We start from the raw sequence: 21,035 nt of genomic DNA, 5'->3' as shown, positions 1-21,035 counted from the left end.
TAAACCACAGAGCCTAGGACTTGCTGATCAGAAGGTCGGCGGTTCGAATCCCCGCGATGGGGTGAGCTCCGGTTGCTCGGTCCCTGCTCCTGCCAACCTAGCAGTTCGAAAGCACGTCAAAGTGCAAGTAGATAAATAGGTACCGCTCCAGCGGGAAGGTAAACGCCGTCTCCGTGCACTGCTCTGGTTCGCCAGTTGGTCACGACTGGACCTTTACCTTTACAGGAAGCAATAGAAGGGCCTGAATCTGCAAAGAGAGAGCTTTTAATTAAAGGGAATTGTAGCTCTGAAAACTCTCATTGCCAGTCCACTGTGGAAAATATTCCCACTTCTCCGCCCATTTCAGCTTGTTCAAGAGCAGTTGGAAAAGGCTTTATAGGTGATTTTCCTTACCCCAATGCAACACAATTAAACTGGTTAATATGGGGGGGGGTGCATATTACTATTTCCGTAACCTCCTTTGAGACAGACCAGCCTTGTATACCAGACTGGTACATCACTACTCCCCATTCCCTATGTTGAGATAATATGCTTATTATGTCTCTTATTATAAAGATAAAACCTTGAAGTGGCCCGTCTTAATAAAAACACATTTATAGCTTAGTAAAACAAGTCGTGTTCACAGCGAAAGCTGTTTTTCACACTAATACTTTCAGTATGTTCAAATGTGAACCAAACACTTTCCTGTATTATTTAGGTTTAGATAATATGTCCACATCGCTTCTATCCCCGACATGCTTCTTTAAAAAATAGCAGTTGTTTGTTTTTGATGTAGTTCTGTCAGATGTTGCTAAAATTATTTTGGTTTGAGTTTAAATAATAGTTGCAATGTATTTTGGTTGTTTGATTTCTCAAATCCGTTAATGAAGTTGGATATTTTGTGGAATGCGGTCTTGTTTTTCTTTAAAAAGTGAGAAACGTTAGAAACATTTCACTCATTTGAAGGGGGGGGAATGAACATAAATCAATTGCTCTTTCATGGTGAGGGGCTCATGCCTTTTGTTTGGTTCCCAATTCTAGTCTTGCTGATTCAAGTAATTCCGACTTAATTGGGGTTTCTCAACTCTGCATCAATAATCAATATTTTAGAATTGTAATGCTAGTATTTTATAAGGTTTTCATGCTATTAACCTTAATTCAAATAAAAGAAATTTATTTCCTGTGTGCCTGAAGACTAGGTTTTCTGTGTGCTTATATGAAGGGGGACTAATTCCCCACTTAACATGGCAGTAGTCGCAGAATTTCCTAAATCAACAATTAAAATACAACAGAAAGAGCTGCCCATAGATGAACAGCCGGCTGATTTGATACCTGATTTTATTTTATCATTTTATATGTGCCACCCAACCAGATGGGCAGGGTATTAAATATATATATATATATATTATTACTATCATCATTATCATTAGAATGAACTAAGGTGAAAAACTGAATTGTCAGGCTCAGTTTCTGCTATATAGAAATCAGCCTCAGACTTACCCACTGAACAAAATAACGTCTCGCCACTTTGTGCAAACAACCGCTGGAGTTGCAATTGACATTTTAAAAATATCACCAGAAAGCGGATCCGGGAGAAAAACAAACAGACCGGAGGACATCACAGAAAACACAGAAGCAGTCATAGGACCATAGGGAGTATACAGAGTCAGGCCATAGGTTCATACGACTCAGTATTGTCTACACTGACGTGAGGGAATATTTTTTAACTCTACCAAGTGATGCCAGGGATTGAATCGGGATATTCTGCATTCAGAGCCGATGGTCTACCACTGAGCCATTTGTTAAGTGTCAACTCCAGATCAAACTACAGTGGTACCTCAGGTTACATACACTTCAGGTTACATACGCTTCAGGTTACAGACTCTGCTAACCCAGAAATAGTGCTTCAGGTTAAAAACGTTGCTTCAGGATGAGAACAGAAATCGTGCTCCGGTGGTGCGGCAGCAGCAGGAGGCCCCATTAGCTAAAGTGGTGCTTCAGGTTAAGAACAGTTTCAGGTTAAGAATGGACCTCCGGAACGAATTAAGTACTTAACCCGAGGTACCACTGTAGTGTAAAAGCAGCCTTGGAATCTGCTTTCAGTGCCTGGGTGCACCTCTAATGTACGTGAAACCAAAAGAGTGAGGGCACCTCAGCATTCGCCATGCCAACCATTGCTGGGATCAGAGGTGAAGGCCCTCAAAGCCTGAGGCTATAGTTTGATGGCAGACTTACAGCCCTGGCAACTCTCATTTTAGAAGTAAAGCACCCCCAACACCTTGCCAGTGCTGGGATACACCCCACCACCACCACTGCAGCGCCACCTCCTTCCCCCTTCAGGTTTCCTCATCTTTCAATGCCTTCCTTTGATGATGTGGCTGTGGCAGGTAGGAGGGATTTGAAAGTGTGTGTGTGTCAAAAACTACACAGGATAGCAGAAGGTTATTAACCTCACTGTTCAAATATGCATGGGTATTTCGACTAAGACTAGGAATATTCGGGATACTAAAAGGTGTAAAGGACACCTGGACAGTTAAGTCCAGTCAAAGGCGACTGGGGTGGCATCGCTCATCTCATTTTCAGGCCGAGGGAGCCGGCATTTGTCCACAGACAGTTTTCCGGGTCATGTGGCCAGCAGGACTAAACCGCTTCTGGCGCAACGGAACACCGTAACGGAAACCAGAGCGCACGGAAATGGCGTTTACCTTCCTGCTGTGGCGGTATCTATTTATCCATTTGCACTGCAGTGCTTTCGAACTGCTAGGTTGACAGGAGCTGGGACGGAGCAACGGGAGCTCACTCCGTCGCAAGGATTTGAACCACCGACCTTCTGATCGGCAAGCCCAAGAGGCTCAGTGGTGTAGACCACATCGCCACCCCATAGCTGTCAACCTTCCCTTTTTTGCACGAAATTCCCTTATTCCAGAGCCGTTTCCCGCTGCTATCCCAGATTGTTAGATATCCCGTAGACTGCCCCCGGGACAGGTGAGGCTGCAGATCCCTTATTTTCAAGGCTGCTGATCCCTTATTTTCAAATCTGAAAGTCGACAGCTATGCGCCACCCACATCCCTCACTAAAAGGTGTAGGGCTACAGAGCAACGTATCTTCTGTCTCTCATTCTTAGAGACATTGTTGATTGCCATCACAAATTCATGGAATCAAAACAATTACAAACAAGACACACGCAGTAAGAAAAGTTCTTTAATGAGAGAGGTGTTGTTGTTTTTAAAAAAGAAACAATAATATTTATAATGGGAAAATCCCAAGGTAAAGTCTGCCCCTGCAAGCAATGTTTTCCATTACAAATAATCTTCTGCTATGTGGCCAGTAAAAATTCTGAGGGAAAATAGGATAACTTGCATCTAGCAGATGATAACATAAAATGGTGGGCCTCAGTGAGTACCTGTTATGCAGCAGAGGTGTTATGTATTGAAATTCTCACCCTGGTTACCTGGAGTATCATGTATATAGTTTTCACTCAGGTCCATGTCAGTTAATTTAGGCGGGAAACCCTGGGGTGTTGTTGTTACAATGTTGACAGCTGGCTGCCTATAAAAGCAGGCCAGCTGAGCTGTTTGCTGTTCAGTTCAGTTCCAGCTTACTATAAAGAACCACTTGCAGAAATCTCTGTGTCGTCTGTTATGTCCACCCACTACTTAATAAGAGACATGTTGCTGTTTCTGTGGATGAGGAAGTTGATTAAGAGCACCCTTCACGACTTGGGTATCAGTGGGTTTGAGTAGGAATAACACTGGATACAAGCCCACATGTTCTATAAGGTAAAGGTAAAGGTACCCCTGACCATTAGGTCCAGTCGTGACCGACTCTGGGGTTGTGGTGCTCATCTCGCTTTATTGGCTAAGGGAGCCGACGTAGAGCTTCCGGGTCATGTGGCCAGCATGACTTAGCCGCTTCTGGCGAACCAGAGCAGCGCACGGAAACGCCGTTTACCTTCCTGCCAGAGTGGTACCTATTTATCTACTTGCACTTTGACGTGCTTTCAATTTGCTAGGTTGGCAGGAGCAGGGACCGAGCAACGGGAGCTCACTCCGTCGCAGGGATTCGAACCGCCAACCTTCTGATCGGCAAGCCCTAGGCTCTGTGGTTTAACCCACAGCAGTGGGTAGATCTGGCATCAAATGCTATATTGAAGGAGGCTTGGATTCTCTAGGAGGGAAGTGGGTTTCGCACCGGTGGGATCAGGAAACCAGGATTTCTTTATAGCATTCTTGAGGGATTGTGGGGCTGGGATTCTGAACACCTGCTAGCCACAATGGTTATGCTCCACCTCTACTGTCAGAGGCAATATACCTCTGAAATTCCAGTTACTGGGAACCACCGTGCTGTTGCACCCAGGTCCACCTTGCAGGCTTCCCAGAGGTATCTTGTTGACCACTGTAAGAATAGGTAGCTGGACTAGGTGGGTCATTGGCCTGATCCAGGATGCGCCTCTTAAGTTCTTATGCACCTTCAGCAGCGGTTTGATGTGCAGCAGTTAGCAAGGACAGCGTTTCACTCTACACCAGGGTTTCCCAAACTTGGGTCTCTACCTGTTTTCAGACTACAATTCCCATCATCCCTGACCACAAGGATGGGAGTTGTAGTCCAAAAAAACAGCTAGAGACCCAGGTTTAGGAAACCCTGCTCTACGCAATGAAGAGCTGCTGTGCCTGCTAATTAACCTGCTATAAGCTCAACATGAAAAAAACGAAGATCATGGCCACTGGTCCCATCACCTCCTGGCAAGCGGAAGGGGAAGAAATGGAGGCAGTGAGAGATTTTACTTTCCTGGGCTCCATGATCACTCCAGATGGTAACAGCAGCCACAAAATTAAAAGACGCCTGCTTCTTGGGAGAAAAGCATCTTAAAAAGCAGAGACATCACCTTGCCGACAAAGGTCTGTATAGTTAAAGCTATGGTTTTCTCAGTAGTGATGTATGGAAGTGAGAGCTGGACCATATAGAAGGCTGATCGCCGAAGAATGGATGCTTTTGAATTATGGTGCTGGAGGAAACTCTTGAGAGTCCCATGGACTGCAAGAAGATCAAACCTATCCATTCTGAAGGAAATCAGCCTTGAGTGCTCACTGGAAGGACAGATCCTGAAGCTGAGGCTCCAATACTTTGGCTACCTCATGAGAAGAGAAGACTTCCTGGGAAAGACCCTGATGTTGGGAAAGATGGAGGGCACAAGGAGAAGGGGACAGCAGAGGACGAGATGGTTGGACAGTGTTCTTGAAGCTACCAGCATGAGTTTGACCAAACTGTGGGAGGCAGTGGAAGACAGGAGTGCCTGGCGTGCTCTGGTCCATGGGGTCACGAAGAGTCGGACACGACTAAACGACTAAACAACAACATTCTATTCATTTCTGACCTGGAGCAGGTCAGACTATATTTCCCCTCTTCTTGTGGCCACCTGGCAACCCTAGCAGAAATCTGGGAGTTACATATTTACCCTGATTCGAAAGAATCGAAACTCCACACCCATCGCTGCCCACTTCCTTCATGCAGCCGCTTAATAGAGATAGGCCTCTTTAGCAATCTTTTCCCATTCTTTTGCACCAAAAAAACGAGGAAGTTTAGAAGTGGGTAAATATTGCAGTGTCTGAAAATGCAAATACAGGGGGAGGAGCAGGAATTGGATCATGACGGTGGGGGGAAATCTCATCGCCTAGCAATGCTGGGGACCTGGCCTAACTCCAGCCCCCAGTAATCCCCTGGAATGTCCACATTCTGAAAGTCTCCTATTGTGTTCAAGCTGGGAATTCCCCTAGTTGGCTTTACTCCCTTCCTGACTTCAAGACGATTCTGGCTTTCCCCCATCTGGATTCCTGTCCACCTGCAGCCACAACATATTCTTGCCTCTCCCCGCCTTGGAGTTGCTTCATGGACTTTCCCCAAACTCAGCTGCTTTCTCGGGGTGGGGCTAGAGACCAGCATCTAGCAAGTGGATCTAGCCTAAAATTTCACAAGTAGCTGGACGGCAGCGGTGCTGCCCAAACAGAAGCTGCTAGGAGGCAGAAAGACAACAGACCAGGGAGAACCAGAAATGCAGGTTTTTTTGGACCAGCTGTTCTGCATTCTCATTGCCCTCGGGGCATTTTATACAGGTAAGCTGTCACAGCCAGGCACAAATTGCTTATGAGAGCTGTGAATTTCACACAGTGCCTAATTGTAGCCAGTGGTGCCTTGAGGCCAGAACTCCTTCAGCCTCAACCAAGAGACCTGTGGCACCTTAAAGACTAACGCATGTATTTATTTACGATGGTTAAGAATTGGGGGGGGGGGGTATTTGATTGAGTCATCATTTAAAGGCAAGGCTACCTAATTCAGAGTTTCTGAATATGCAACTAGAAACAGCCATCCTTCAGAATCGCGCTTCTCAAAATTTTGCAGTGTAAAATGTAACTACAGTGGTACCTCAGGTTAAGTACTTAATTCGTTCTGGAGGTCCGTACTTAACCTGAAACTGTTCTTAACCTGAAGCACCACTTTAGCTAATGGGGCCTCCTGCTGCCACCGCGCCACCAGAGCACGATTTCTGTTCTCATCCAGAAGCAAATTTCTTAACCTGAAGCACTATTTCTGGGTTAGCGGAGTCTGTAACCTGAAGCGTATGTAACCTGAGGTACCACTGTATACAAAAATGCATTAAGTCAGGGATAATTGATTTGTAAAATGGTGTACACAAAAAACGTGAGAGAGATGCATTAAAATGCTGATCAATTTTCATGGGGACTTTGAAAAACAAAATAACGACAGAAGCTTTGGTGGACTAAACACACTTTGTTGGATGCAGCTGGTGAGATGGACTTTAGTACTCAAAACTTCGTGACATCGTCATAGAGAAATGTGTTTATATGTTGGTTTTGCTGCTACGGACTAACACTGACCCTCTTACCTGGAAATTTCTCTTTGAGATAATGCCGTTCGGGATAATTCATTCAGGATATTTGCTTTGATACAGAGCAACTAAAAAGAATTCAAAGCCCTTTTTGAAATCCTATGATGAATGCTGATGCTAAATATTTGCCAGATATTTTCTGAATACTCATTTCCCCAATGTCGACAATTTATGTGATTTTTGAAAGTATTGAGTCTCTGGAAGCATTTGGTAGCTGGCGTTCAATGCTACTCATTATCCAGCAATTTGTCTGATTTCACATATGAAGCTTGGCAAAATAATCAAGGGGTTGTTGGGTGGAACGCTCAGATTTTGCATGTATTTAGCCTGTTTTTATTTTTGAAATTTGAATCCAAAGCTTCACACTTAAATTTTGAGGGGCAAAATTGGAAAAGCAGGAAATCTGCAAGCGTACATTTTAGCTCCACTCATGCCTCAGAGCCACTTCAAATGTTACAAAATTCCTGCAGGGGAGCATTTGGGTGTAGAAACTTGGAATGTAACCCACCTGTCTGGGATGATAAAATACCTGCCTGATTTATGTGTCTGTGTCCTGGGGAGGTTTGTACTCCGTGCATATTTGACACGCATTGTGAGTTGTAGTTTAATTCCTGCATCAAAGTGCTTTTGGCGTACGATTTTTGTAGCTTTTGCAGCAGGTTTACCAAAAATTCATAGAGGATCAGGTTACCAATGGCTTCCTAGCCACAATGGCTATGTTATACCTCCGCTGAATAGCAGTTGAATCACATGGAAAGAGGAGCTCTTGAACTCAGGACCTGCTTGTAGGCTTCCCAGAAGAAGCTGGTTGGTCACTGTGAGAACAGGAGGCTGGACCAGATGGGCCACTGGTTTGATCCAGCAAAGATTCCCTAATATTGTTATGTTTTGTCTTATGTTGTGGTCCAGTGAAGATTTCCTTTCAGCTGGGGCATAAAGAGACTACAGTGGTGCCCCGCAAGACGAATGCCTCGCAAGACGGAAAACCCGCTAGACGAAAGGGTTTTCCGTTTCTGAGCTGCTTTGGAGGCGATTTTCCCTACGGGCTTGCTTCGCAAGACGAAACGTCTTGCTAGTCTTGCGATTTCCCCCCCGCTCCCCCCCCCTTTTTCAAAGCCGCTAATAGCCTTTTAGCAGCTTAGCCGCTAATCCTTTAATAGCCGCTAAGCCGCTAAACCACTAATAGCACTAATCCGCTTAGCTGCTAATAGGGTTGCTTCGCAAGACGAAAAAACCGCTAGACGAAGAGAATCGCGGAACGGATTCTTTTCGTCTTGCGAGGCACCACTGTAGTTCTCATTGAGGCGATAAACTTATATGTGGCCACAGCACCTCAGATTGCAAGTGGAAGCTTAGATGCTTGAATTGGTAAAGGTAAAGGGACCCCTGACCATTAGGTCCAGTTGTGGCCGACTCTGGGGTTGCGGCGCTCATCTTGCTTTATTGGCCGAGGGAGCTGGCGTACAGCTTCCGGGCCATGTGGCCAGCATGACTAAGCCGCTTCTGGCGAACCAGAGCAGCGCACGGAAACGCCATTTACCTTCCCGCTGGAGCGGTATCTATTTATCTACTTGCACTTTGACGTGCTTTCGAACTGCTAGGTTGGCAGGAGCAGGGACCGAGCAACGGGAGCTCACACTGTTGCGGGGATTCGAACCGCTGACCTTCTGATCGGCAAGTCCTAGGCTCTGTGGTTTAACCCACAGCGCCACCTGCATCCCAGATGCTTGACTACTCTCCCATAAATGCAATTCCCTCCGTGGAAAATGCAAGATGTCAGGGAGAGAGGTTCTAGCTTAGGCTCTTTGCTGTTATGCTGCTTATCTGTGCACATGGATTCTGGAGTGGTGCAGCTTAGCCGTAAGGGTTACAAATGCCGTAAAAACCATGTTTCTTTTTTCGGCTTTACAATTTTAAAATAGAGAAGGTAGTTCCAGGCGATGTTTCGGCTTGGGGGCGGGATAACTGACTTCAGGAAATGTGTCTGTATAAACAGAGTCTTAGATTAGCCATTATACTAAATACACTAAACTGTACGGTCAGGGACCAAAAGCGGAGCTCTTGCGATTCTTGCGAATTTCCCAACGAGAAGAATAAATCAACATTGCACCATCTGAGTCTTTGTGTGCCTGCTTGCGTTTGGTAGATAGCAGAATGGTGAATTCAGATTTGGGAAGGGCAGGATCCTGTGGTTTCCTCAGCTATGAAGCATGCTGGGAGGCCGGGGACAAGGCCTGGGCCTGTTTCTCCTCACGTTCCCTCATGTATAGTGACTGATTGATCTAAAAAGCTGTCACCTCTTATATTTCCATATCATTTATGGTGTCTTATAAACTGGTGAGAATGTTGATGCTTATATATTTCCAGATGGAGGCAGCAACTATGTGTGTAGCTCCAAAGCTTTTGTGGCACCAGGGGAAAACCTCAAGGGCACCTTTGTGCCCATGGGCACCAGGTTGGCTCCCAGTATGTTTCCCAGCACAATTCAAAGTGTTGGCGCTGACCTTTAAAGCCCTAAATGGCCTCAGCCCAGTATACCTGAAGGAGCATCTCCACACCCATCGTTCAGCCCCATGAGGTCCAGCTCCGAGGGCCTTCTGGCAGTTCCCTCATTGCGAGAAGTGAGGTTACAGGGAAGCAGACAGAGGGCCTTCCTGGTAGTGGTCCCCACCCTGTGGAATGCCCTCCCATCAGATGTCAAGGAAATAAACATCTATCTGACTTTTAGAAGACATCTGAAGGCAGCCCTTATTAGGAAGCTTTTAATGTTTGATGTTTTATTGTATTATTATTATTATTATTATTATTATTATTATTATTATTATTATTATGTTGGGAGCCACCCAGAGTGGCTGGGGAAACCCAGCAAGATGGGTGGGGTATAAATAATAAATTTATTATTATTATTATTATTATTATTATTATTATTATTATTTATAGCAACCCCAGAAGCATAGCTGTCAACTTTTCCCTTTTCTTGCGAGGAATCCTATTCGGAATAAGGGAATTTCCCTTTAAAAAAGGGGAAAGTTGACAGGTATGCCCAGAAGTAAAATAATGGCAGATACCATAGGCAGGCTCCAAAGCACAATCTGGCCACTTATGTCTGTCTCTTTTTGGCATGTTAAGAAATCTCAGTCAGCTGGAGCAATGTCTGCACTTTGATGCGCACAAGCAGGTTGCGTGGGCTGTCAGTGGTGATCTGAACCTTTTCCTTCTTTTTAACTTTCTGCTTTTTTCCTTTTCCCTCAGATGCAGCTGATAATGCCTGTGACCCCCAAACCGCTGAGATTGCTGGGGGACAGTATACAGTACTGGAAAACGGCACTGTGCTGAAATATGAGTGCCCAGATGGGAAATACCCATACCCTACAGACTACCGGTTTTGCCAGTACGATGGGACATGGAGCCCCATGCAGAATGCACTGAAAAGCCGCGTCTCCAAGGCCAGTTGCCGAAGTACGATAGAGCGCTCAAATATGCCAATTTATTGTTAATCTAGACATTTGTAGGGCAAATGCATCATAGCTGGCTCTGTTCTCGCTTTCTGTTTTTGCCAGAGCTAGTCCTCCACAAATATTACCTTTATCTATTATTTTCATATGGTGAATATTAATCTTTGCCAACTGATCGGGGGACATAGACCTTGGCCTGCTCCTGTGTCTTTTAACAGCACCTGATTCTGCCAAACGCAGCAACGACAGGGAAACATTTCTCTGATGTGGAGATATGCATTGCAGCGCCTGCTAATATCTACAGTTCAAGCTGCAGTTAAAGACTTAGGACTGTAGGCTGCTATAAAAGTTGGCACATCTGATAAGATCTGGCGGCTCCTCCAAACAACTTATTTATTAAGCATTCCTCTTGGCTTGCTTGCACAAAGCTTACAGGGTGGTTAGAGTATATCCAGTCTTTATTGAGGTTTCATTCTGATTTGCTTACACATCTTCCCGTTTATCGCTTGTTTATCTCACAATCTTTAATACATTTCACCGTCACTTACCAAACTGCAAAAAGCCCACTTCTTTTAATAAGTGGATTTGTTGTGCTACAACAACAGAGCCTTTTGATCCACTTTGAATTGTGCAAACCTCAAGTTCTGGTATGTCCCTCCTGATGTCTGGAGGCACCCTTAGTTTTTACTGGTGTCCCGATGGCCTTTGACTTCGATGTAGCGCAACAGACGTCGCTGTGAGAATTGCAACTTGAGCATTCTCCAACTTTTCAAATAGCATTTGGGGCTGGAACAGCCTCAGAGGACCAGGACAGGATTAGCTTCATATGGCAGAATCTGAGGATTGTATGGGGGGTGGGGAGGAGATGTTTGATTGGTCAGAGGATGCAGACCAATTACTAGATCCTACTTACTGACATTTGCTATTCCTTCCAGACATCACCTGCTCCAGGCCTCTGGATTTCGAAAATGGCCTATATGAGCCCCGCCAGAGGTCCTACAATGTAGGCCAGGAACTGAGGTTTGAGTGCTACCAGGGTTACACACTGCGAGGGTCACGTAATCGCACCTGCCTCCCCAATGGGAAATGGAGTGGAGAGACAACCATATGCGATGATGGAGGTGAGTTTAGCGTGCATTTACTGGCAGGCTCTGCCAGTTTCTCCTTTTGGGGAGAGAGGGGTTTCATTTTTCTTCGCTTCCATCTTTCAATTCTATCCATCTGGCACCTTCTGTGTGGTCAGTCAAGACCTGAGTCACTATATGAAACCAATGCAACTTGCACAAACTCTGCTCCTCTACAAGGCGCAATTGGTAAGGTAAGCCCTTGCAAGAAAGTGAATCTCTAGATAGAGATCCTTGCAAAGAATGCAACTTTGCTGCAGGTCACACTATTTTTCACAAGAGGTCGACTGCAAATCTGTTTAAAAGCGTTCAGCTGCTTTTAGCTTTTATAATATTGAACAGTGGCCTGGCGGCACTGGCTTACTTTGCTGCATGCTGAATATGAGGATTCCTGAAATAACAGGCACTGTGAATAACTAGGGAAGGGGGAGTCTACATCTTTGGGAGAGTTTTGGGCATTGGCAGATAGCTGTTGCATGCATACAGCAGTTCCGAGACACAAAAACATGTTGTTGTTTAGTCGTTTAGTCATGTCCAACTCTTCGTGACCCCATGGAGCAGAGCACGCCAGGCACTCCTGTCTTCCACTGCCTCCCGCAGCTTGGTCAAACTCATGCTGGTAGCTTCGAGAACACTGTCCACCCATCTCGTCCTCTGTTGTCCCCTTCTCCTTGTGCCCTCCATCTTTCCCAACATCAGGGTCTTTTCCAGGAAGTCTTCTCTTCTCATGAGGTGGCTAAAGTATTGGAGCCTCAGCTTCAGGATCTGTCCTTCCAGTGAGCACTCAGGGCTGATTTCCTTCAGAATGGATAGGTTTGTTCTTCTTGCAGTCCATGGGACTCTCAAGAGTCTCCCCCAGCACCATAATTCAAAAGCATCAGTTCTTTGGCAATCAGCCTTCTTTATGGTCCAGCTCTCACTTCCATACATCACTACTGGGAAAACCATAGCTTTAACTATATGGACCTTTGTTGGCAAGGTGATGTCTCTGCTTTTTAAGATGCTGTCTAGGTTTGTTATTGCTTTTCTCCCAAGAAGCAGGCGTCTTTTAATTTCATGGCTGCTTTATAGCAACAGCTACATAACTGTGATTCTGTTCTCCTACCTAGCGGGCCACTGCCCCAACCCTGGCATCCCCATCGGTGCCCAAAAAGATGGCACCCAATATCGAATTGAAGATCGAGTCCACTACAGTTGTGACAGAGGACTCTCTTTTGTGGGATCCAAAGAGCGGATTTGCCAAGAATCAGGAGCCTGGAGTGGATCGGAACCGGAATGTAGAAGTGAGCTGGGGGAAAAATATGTGGTCTGGAATTGGAGGTTAAATCCTGGAGGAGTGGACCAAGAACTGTGACCAGGGATACCATACATCTGGAATTTCCAGGACAATGCTGGGATTTGGTTGCCAAAAGTCACATCCAGGCGGAATTTCCGTCAGCTGATTTAAATGTCTGGGAAAACCTGGACGTATGGCAACCTATTGTGGAAGTGTGGTTTTTTGCCGAATTTTTCAAAAAATAATAATCAAAAACTGGTATTTTGGGGGGAGATTTTGCAAAAACAAAACAAAACACCTCAACAACTGACCCAAAACAAAAGTTTCTACTTCCTGAAATATGGCAACCCAAGTTTACCAAAAATAAATTATCCTGGGGAATAACCAGCTTTCACTTCAGATTTGTTCATGCATTGAAGGTTGACATGGATCGCATGTAATGGCCAGTCATGAATGTGCTTCAGGCTCATGTGCTCTGACTTCCCTCTTACCCTCATGCAAGTCTAATTTCCTTCCTCCCTTCCTGGTTTTGAGCAAACTGTAGTTTACCATGAAACCCAAATCCAACAAACTGCAGTTTGCATCCACATCAGAACTGGAATCCCATTTCAAACTGTGTTTCTAGTTCCATTTTGCAAATGCAAGGGAATGATGTTTTGGGGTAACTATCAGTTGTCTGGGGACGCAGGTGGCGCTGTGGGTTAAACCACATAGCCTAGGACTTGCGGATCAGAAGGTCAGCGGTTTGAATCCTTGCAACGGGGTGAGCTCCCGTTGCTCTGTCCCTGCTCCTGCCAGCCTAGCAGTTTGAAAGCACGTCAAAGTGCAAGTAGATAAACAGGTACCACTCCGGCGGGAAGGTAAATGGCATTTCCGTGCGCTGCTCTGGTTCGCCAGAAGTGGCTTAGTCATGCTGACCACATGACCCGGAAGCTGTACGCCGGCTCCCTTGGCCAATAAAGTGAGATGAGCGCCACAACCCCAGAGTCGGTCACGACTGGACCTAATGGTCAGGGGTCCCTTTACCTTTACCTATCAGTTGTCTGATTCATGGGATGGGGTGGGGGGAAGCCAACCATATCTGGCGAGATCAGAGGCCCCCATCCTTTGACCTTCATCCTTTATATCAAGTTTGCTCAAGCTGGCTTCAGAATCTTCTTGCGCGAACAAGTTCTTAACACTCCAGATTGCTAATTCCCTGTCTCCCCCTTTTCCTCCCCAGACCCTTTCACCTTTGACACTCCAGAAGAGGTCTCCTCCAAGTTCATCTCATCCCTCACTGAAGTGGTCGAGTCTGCAGATTCCAACAGAAATATTTGTAAGTTTCTGGGAGCAAAGTGGGGTTTTGTGCAAGGATACCCATGGTCCAATTTGCAGGTGTGGGACAACCACATTGTGAGATGCTCCCCATTTTCCTGAGTGGCAAGATAACCCAGGAAGGGGCTACCAAATTTCCTTTGGAGCAAACCGCACTAGGAACATTGCTTATTTTTGAGATGGTACTCCTTTCCTCTAGGATTAGGTGTGTTTGCAATGGTTTCTTTTTGACAAATATATAAGCAGGGTGTGAGCTGAGCGAAGGCAAACAGCAGTACAGTCTTACCTCGGGTTACAGCCGCTTCAGGTTGCGTTTTTTTGGGTTGCGGACCGCCAAAACCCGGAAGTACTGGAATGGGTTACTTTCGGGTTTCAGCGGTTGTGCTTTGCACATGCGCAGAAGTGCCGAATCGCAACCCTCACGTGCACAGATGCGGGTTGCGAACGTGCATCCTGCACAGCTCACATTCGCAACCCGAGCATCCACTACTCCTGTGAGGCAGAAGATCCCACCTAGGGAGTGTTGTAGAATTCAACCAAAAAGGGGAAATGGGAGCAGAAATTTTCAATGTTTACTTACTTATCCTATGCCCTGAATGGAGCTCAATTCAGCCAACATGATCTTCTTGTTGTTGCTGCTGCTGCTGCTTTCAGTTTGGAAATGATACATTATTTATTTGGGGGTTTTATCCACTTGTATTGTGTTTCCTTTGCATTGAAACGAATGGGATGGAATAATATAATCACAATGTAACTTACTTAATTGACACAATTGTGTAATTAATTACGTAAGTTACCTCATTTCTTCACGGTGGACAGGAAGAGGAGTTGCAGCGGAACAAAAACAGTGATGCACATGGCAAATTCTTTCCCCCCTCTTTAATATTTCCCTGTACCTTTGCAAACCTTGGGAGTTATTATTGGGTGTGGATGGTGTTGCCTGACCCACGTAAGCAGCAACCCTAATGTCTGAAGGCTTACTATCCATTTAGGTTCTACTAAAGAGTAGGCCCATTGCCTCTCTCACCACCAAAGGAACACAAGTGAACAGCAGAGAACCTGCACAAGCAACGCTGACACAAAAACCCACATATCATAGCTGTCAACTTTTCCCTTTTCTTGTGAGGAATCCTATTCGGAATAAGTAATAATAATAATAATAATTTATTATTTGTACCCCGCCCATCTGGCTGGGTTTCCCCAGCCACTCTGGGCGGCTTCCATAGAAACCAAAAACCCCACTAAAATATCATACATTAAAAACTTCCCTGAACAGGGCTGCCTTAAGATGTCTTCTGAATGTCAGGTAGTTGTTTATCGTTTTGACATCTGATGGGAGGGCATTCCACAGGGCAGGCGCCACTACCGAAAAGGCCCTCTGCCTGGTTCCCTGTAGCTTTGCTTCTCGCAATGAGGGAACCGCCAGAAGGCCCTCGGAGCTGGACCTCGGCGTCCGGGCAGAACGATGGGGGTGGAGACGCTCCTTCAGGTATACTGGGCCGAGGCCATTTAGGGCTTTAAAGGTCAACACCAACACCAACACCAACACCAACACCAACAACCAATAAGGGAATTTCCCTTTAAAAAAAAGGGAAACGTTGACAGCTATGCCACATATATTAAGTAAAACAGAAACATCACCACCTGACCCACCCCTACTCATCTTTCCCCCCCTCCACCTCTTTCCCCCTATTCTTCCTAATGTCTCAACAAATGAAACTGATTTGTAAAAAAAAAAAAAAAGTTACATGGGGGGGGGAATACGAGAGAGAGATATTGCACATACCTTTGTAAATCAAGAAAATCTTTAATAAAAATACATTTTAAAAAAAGAGTAGGTAAAGGTAAAGGGACCCCTGACTATTAGGTCCAGTCGTGGCCGACTCTAGGGTTGTGGCGCTCATCTCGCTTTATTGGCTGAGGGAGCCAGCGTACAGCTTCCGGGTCATGTGGCCAGCATGACTAAGCCGCTTCTGGCGAACCAGAGCAGCGCACGGAAACGCCGTTTACCTTCCCGCCGGAGCGGTACCTATTTATCTACTTGCACTTTGACGTGCTTTCAAACTGCTACGTTGGCAGGAGCAGGGACCGAGCAACGGGAGCTCACCCCTTCACCGGGGATTCGAACCGCCAACCTTCTGATCGGCAAGCCCTAGGCTCTGTGGTTTAACCCACAGCGCCACCCGCATCCTCCCCCCCCCTAAAAAAGACTAGGCCCATTGAAATCCATGAACCTAAGTTAGCAGTGTCTATTATCCTCAATGGATTCCCTCTGAGTAGGACCAAGACAGCTCAGAGGAAACAAGGGGGACGACCTGCAACAAAATGTAGTCTGGAGTGCTGTTGTTCAGGATTTCAGTTACTTGTTTCTATTCTCCCTCCCTGCCTTTCCAGTTTTCTCTCTCTCACACACACACACACCCCTTGCATCAAACATTTGGCATCCCATGACCACTGAGCATGTTCAGTCCTCAGTGGGCTGTTTGGTTGGTTCCTTCCCACTAATTTTTTTTTGGGGGGGGGGTTGCTAACCTTTGCTGATACCTCCCCTCTTGTGTCTCTTTCCTCCCCACAGCTGCTACAGGGAAGCGTAAAATCAAGATTGAGGTTGATGGCTCAATGAATATCTACATTGTCCTTGACGCCTCCCGGAGTATTGGTCAGCCAACATTTCGCAAAGCTCGGGATGCAATCATCAAGTTCATCGAGAAGGTGTGGTAGGCTGAGAAACTTTCTGTGTTCTCCCTTTCCCCAAGAAGAGCAGCATGGGATCAGTGTAGAAGCAGAGGTCTGCTGTAAAGCCCCTACTCTATTGACTAGGATCATCATAAAAAGTTGTCAGATCTGGGTGGAAACCTTGGTGGGGAGCAAAGCTGAATGGGAAGGAGGAAGGGAACCAAGCTCCAGGCATCTGGGTTCTGAGTCTTGGAGGAGGAGCTGACAGTTAGTCCAAATAGGCCAAAAGTCAGAGTAGGTGAGTGGTTCGTAACAGGGGGGTGAGTTCCAGGGCAAAGGGCCCAGAAGAGGATATATAGTCAGTTGGAGAGAGGTTTGGAAGAGAGATTGTTACTGTTTTGTAGCAGCATTAGCACAATTGCAGTTGCTCCAAGCACATTAAAACTTGGTTAGATTTACATCTGCCCTCATCCACCTTTAAACAGACATATCCCATGAAAATACTTAGGCTAGAATAAATCACAGAACTTAGCTTTGCAAATAAGTGAAGATTTTACTCAGAGTTTTGGTAGTTATAGCAAACAAGCCTACATCCATTAGTAGTAAAAGTAAAGAATAAAAAGAGTTCCAAACAACATAAAAAGAAAGAACTTGGTTTCCTTAAAAAATAATCATGCAGAAGATGCAGGCAGTGAAAATCTATTTTAGAGAGATTCATTTATTTGCAGGATCAGTTGAGCTGGGAGCCATGCTGCAGCTCCAGTGTTTTTTTCCAGGAAAGGCTGAGGGAGAGAGAGGCAGATGCTTTCTCAAGAGACAATGCTCTTGTACTGAGGGGAGTAGCTTCTGAGGCTAGGGCTTTATAGGGCCGGGTGGGCAGGGATTGGCCATTGGGATCAGCTGACCAAGTAAGCACTCAGACATGCTGCTAATGCAAGCTAGATGATGCTCTCAATGCACAAATTTTAGTCTGCTAAACTTGCTGTGGTAACAGACATGGGGCAGGAAGGCAGACACTGGAATCTGACTGTTGGGATTTCCAGGAGAAGAAACCAGAATCCTGCCACCTTGCAAGCAGAACCCAACAGTTTGAGGAGGTGAACAGAGTGAGACCCTAGTAATTTCCAGGTTTGGAAGGAACGCAGCACAAAGTAACACCCCCTAACCCTGTAATTTCTACACTGAGGTAGAATATGGTTAACTGAGTTCATCCCTCCCTCTCCTGAAATGGTTTCTGGTTGTCCTCAGAGATGGAACTCACCACGAAAGCTGTCTGCCGACCTGAAGTGTGCAAAACAACAGCAAACCTATGGTTACGTGAAACATATTCAATAAACACACGAGACGTAACCGGCTGTACTTTTGAATAAAGTACTGTTCATTGTATCAAATTGTAGATTTCAACAGCTACTACTATGCTATAAGATCCACTGTCTTGTGATATCATATATGAGCTTGTACTACTGATGAGAGGGACGCGGGTGGCGCTGTGGGTTAAACCACAGAGCCTAGGACTTGCCGATCAGAAGGTCGGCGGTTCGAATCCCCGTGAGGGGGTGAGCTCCTGTTGCTCGGTCCCTGCTCCTGCCAACCTAGCAGTTCGAAAGCATGTCAAAGTGCAAGTAGATAAAGAGGTACCGCTCCAGCGGAAAGGTAAACGGCATTTCCGTGCGCTGCTCTGGTTCGCCAGAAGCGGCTTAGTCATGCTGGCCACATGACCCGGAAGCTGTCTGTGGACAAATGCCGGCTCCCTCGGCCAATAAAGCGAGATGAGCGCCGCAACCCCAGAGTCGGCCACGACTGGACCTAATGGTCAGGGGTCCCTTTACCTTTACCTTTACTACTGATGAAGCCCAGGACGGCGAAACAAGGCTAATATTCCGGAAATCCTTGTCTTAGACTCTGTGAAACTGTAACAACCTTTCATGTGGATTGTTGGACTTTATGAACAGACAGGTGGAATAGACACTTACACATATATGGACCTTATGCATGAACTGATTAGAGAATGAACTGATCCACTGGGTCTTCTGCTTTTTTAGTTGAACTTTATGAGCTACCTCTGTTGAAATCTACAATTAGATACAGTATACCTTATTTATTCAAAAGTATAGCCGGTTACGTCTTGTGTGTTTATTGACCTAAAGTGTGCAGCTTGAAAAAATAATAATAACTATTGCCATGAATGTTCCTCTTTCTCTTGACTCTCTGTCCTCTCAATATAGATATCCAGCTATGACACTTTCCCTCGCTACGGCATCGTCACCTTTGCCACCCACAGCAAAGAGGTTTTGAGTACGACCAACCCAAAGAGCAATGATGCCTCCTGGGTGATTGAACAGCTGGAGGCCCTGAAATATAATGGTAAGCTGCATTCCTGACCTCTGCTAGGGAGGTGGTTAGGGGGCTGGGCAAGAGAATTGGGGGGGGGTGCACTGTTGGAAGGTTTATATTATGTACTGAAGTTCTCACCCTGGGCCAGCAGGGGAATACTGTAGATAGTTCAGGTCCACATATGCAAATAAGGGATCGAAAGTGACGTTCAGTGATTGGATAGTTACAGAAAGTTGTTACAGTTACGTTGTACTGGAGCTCTATATAAGCAGGCTGGCTGAACCCTTCAGTTCAGTTCTGTTCTGGCTTGTGAATAAACAAGAGCTGTTTGAAGAATCGCTGTGTCGTCTGATATGTTCACCCACAACTTAACAGTTTACTGTACCTTTGGGGGACAAATAGCAGCCTGGAGGGGGAATATTTGGCAAGTGAATTTAGCAAATGACTCCAGAGTGCTTCAGCGTCCCACAACTGCTTTTCTATCAAAACAGAAGCAGCCTGTTTGACTGAATTTTGGCTCAGTTCACAAGGCAAACCTCAGTTCACAAGGCAAGGTTTGCGCTTCCGAGAAACACACACAAACCAAGGCACAGCCGCCCTTTGAAATTCATACTTCTCTAGGATAGCTCAGTTGGTAGAGCATAAGGTAAAGGGACCCCTGACCATTAGGTCCAGTCGTGACCGACTCTGGGATTGCGGCGCTCATCTCGCTTTACTGGCCGAGGGAGCCAGCGTACAGCTTGTGGGTCATGTGGCCAGCATGACTAAGCCGCTTCTGGCGAACCAGATTCATGCATGGAAATGCCGTTGACCTTGCCGCCGGAGTGGTACCTATTTATCTACTTGCACTTTAATGTGCTTTTGAACTGATAGGTTGGCAGGAGCAGGGACCGAGCAACGGGAGCTCACCCCGTCGCGGGGATTTGAACTGCCGACCTTCTGATTGGCAAGTCCTAGGCTCTGTGGTTTAACCGACAGCGCCACCCGTGTCCCTACGGCATAAGACGCTTATGCATAAGACACAGAGTTGTGGGTTTGAGTCCTACATTGGACAAGGATTCCTGCATTGCATGGACCAGATGACCCTTGTGGTCCTTTCCAACTCTACAATTCTATAAATAATCTCTGAATTTTGCAGTGCAGTTCTCTGGCCAAGTAGCATGTCCAATAGGTCATTTGCTAGGGCCAATTTTGCTTATAAATGCGTCTTTCTTCATGAAAACAATGTACAGCAATGCATTATAATGGGGGAAACGGCTTTGCAAAGAGAAAGTATGAATTTTTAGGGGATTTTCCATGAAGTGATGTGGAAACGTGGAAAACTGAAGCCTGGAAAAATGAGAAACCCAAATTGGCACATTTGCCCATCGCTAATTGTAGAGGCCTGGTTTTTCCCCCCTACAAGGAAGCCCCTGAGGCCTACTGAAGCTTTCCTCAGCTGTCCACCTAGTGGGTTGTTTGCCATGAGCTGAATCATTCTTCTTCTTCCTGCAGAACACAAGCTAAAGCCTGGAACCAACATTTACAAAGGTCTGGATGCTGTCTATAAGATGATGATCAACCAGCAAGAGGACCAACTGAGGGAGGGGTTGGATCCTGCTCCTATTGCCACCACCACCCGCCATGTTATCCTCCTCTTGACTGACGGTGAGACCGTAGGGAAGGGGGAATGTTACCTGCATCGCCACCTCTCCTCCTCCTTTTAAAAAGAATTATTAGAACAATGATTTCAGAAATTGCTTTGTTTATTTTGAATTTCTGTCCCATCCTTCCTCCCAAAGAAGCCCAGTTCCCAGCAAACACATACATGATAAAATGTCTTTTAAAAACAGTTCCGGTACAGGTGCAAGCTGGGAAATACCTCTACTTAAAAGGCTTGCTGCCTTTCCTTCTTTTTACCCATAATGGGTCCACAAAAATTGCCTCTGAGCATGTGTGCTATTCTATTCCTAGGTGACTGCAACATGAG

The 21,035-nt window shown here is 45.8% G+C and overlaps 1 protein-coding gene and 1 long non-coding RNA gene across 2 annotated transcripts in view; one reads left to right on the top strand and one right to left on the bottom strand.

Annotated features, from left to right (window-relative positions):
- The window catches only part of LOC144326613 (uncharacterized), a 187,998-nt gene that overhangs the window by 63,426 nt on the left and 103,537 nt on the right, over window positions 1–21,035 (bottom strand). The window lies entirely within an intron of this gene.
- CFB (complement factor B) overlaps window positions 1–21,035 on the top strand; it is an 84,836-nt gene that overhangs the window by 44,256 nt on the left and 19,545 nt on the right. Inside the window, exons 19-26 of the mRNA XM_077925261.1 lie at window positions 5,943–6,090; window positions 10,137–10,343; window positions 11,275–11,460; window positions 12,573–12,746; window positions 13,962–14,057; window positions 16,632–16,768; window positions 18,958–19,096; window positions 20,561–20,713. Coding sequence (XP_077781387.1) covers window positions 5,943–6,090; window positions 10,137–10,343; window positions 11,275–11,460; window positions 12,573–12,746; window positions 13,962–14,057; window positions 16,632–16,768; window positions 18,958–19,096; window positions 20,561–20,713 — 1,240 coding nt within the window. The remainder of the gene's footprint in view (window positions 1–5,942; window positions 6,091–10,136; window positions 10,344–11,274; window positions 11,461–12,572; window positions 12,747–13,961; window positions 14,058–16,631; window positions 16,769–18,957; window positions 19,097–20,560; window positions 20,714–21,035) is intronic.

The sequence above is a fragment of the Podarcis muralis genome, chromosome 2, assembly GCF_964188315.1.
Source record: "Podarcis muralis chromosome 2, rPodMur119.hap1.1, whole genome shotgun sequence".
NCBI lineage: Eukaryota > Metazoa > Chordata > Lepidosauria > Squamata > Lacertidae > Podarcis > Podarcis muralis.
This window is presented reverse-complemented; position numbering and strand designations above follow the sequence as displayed.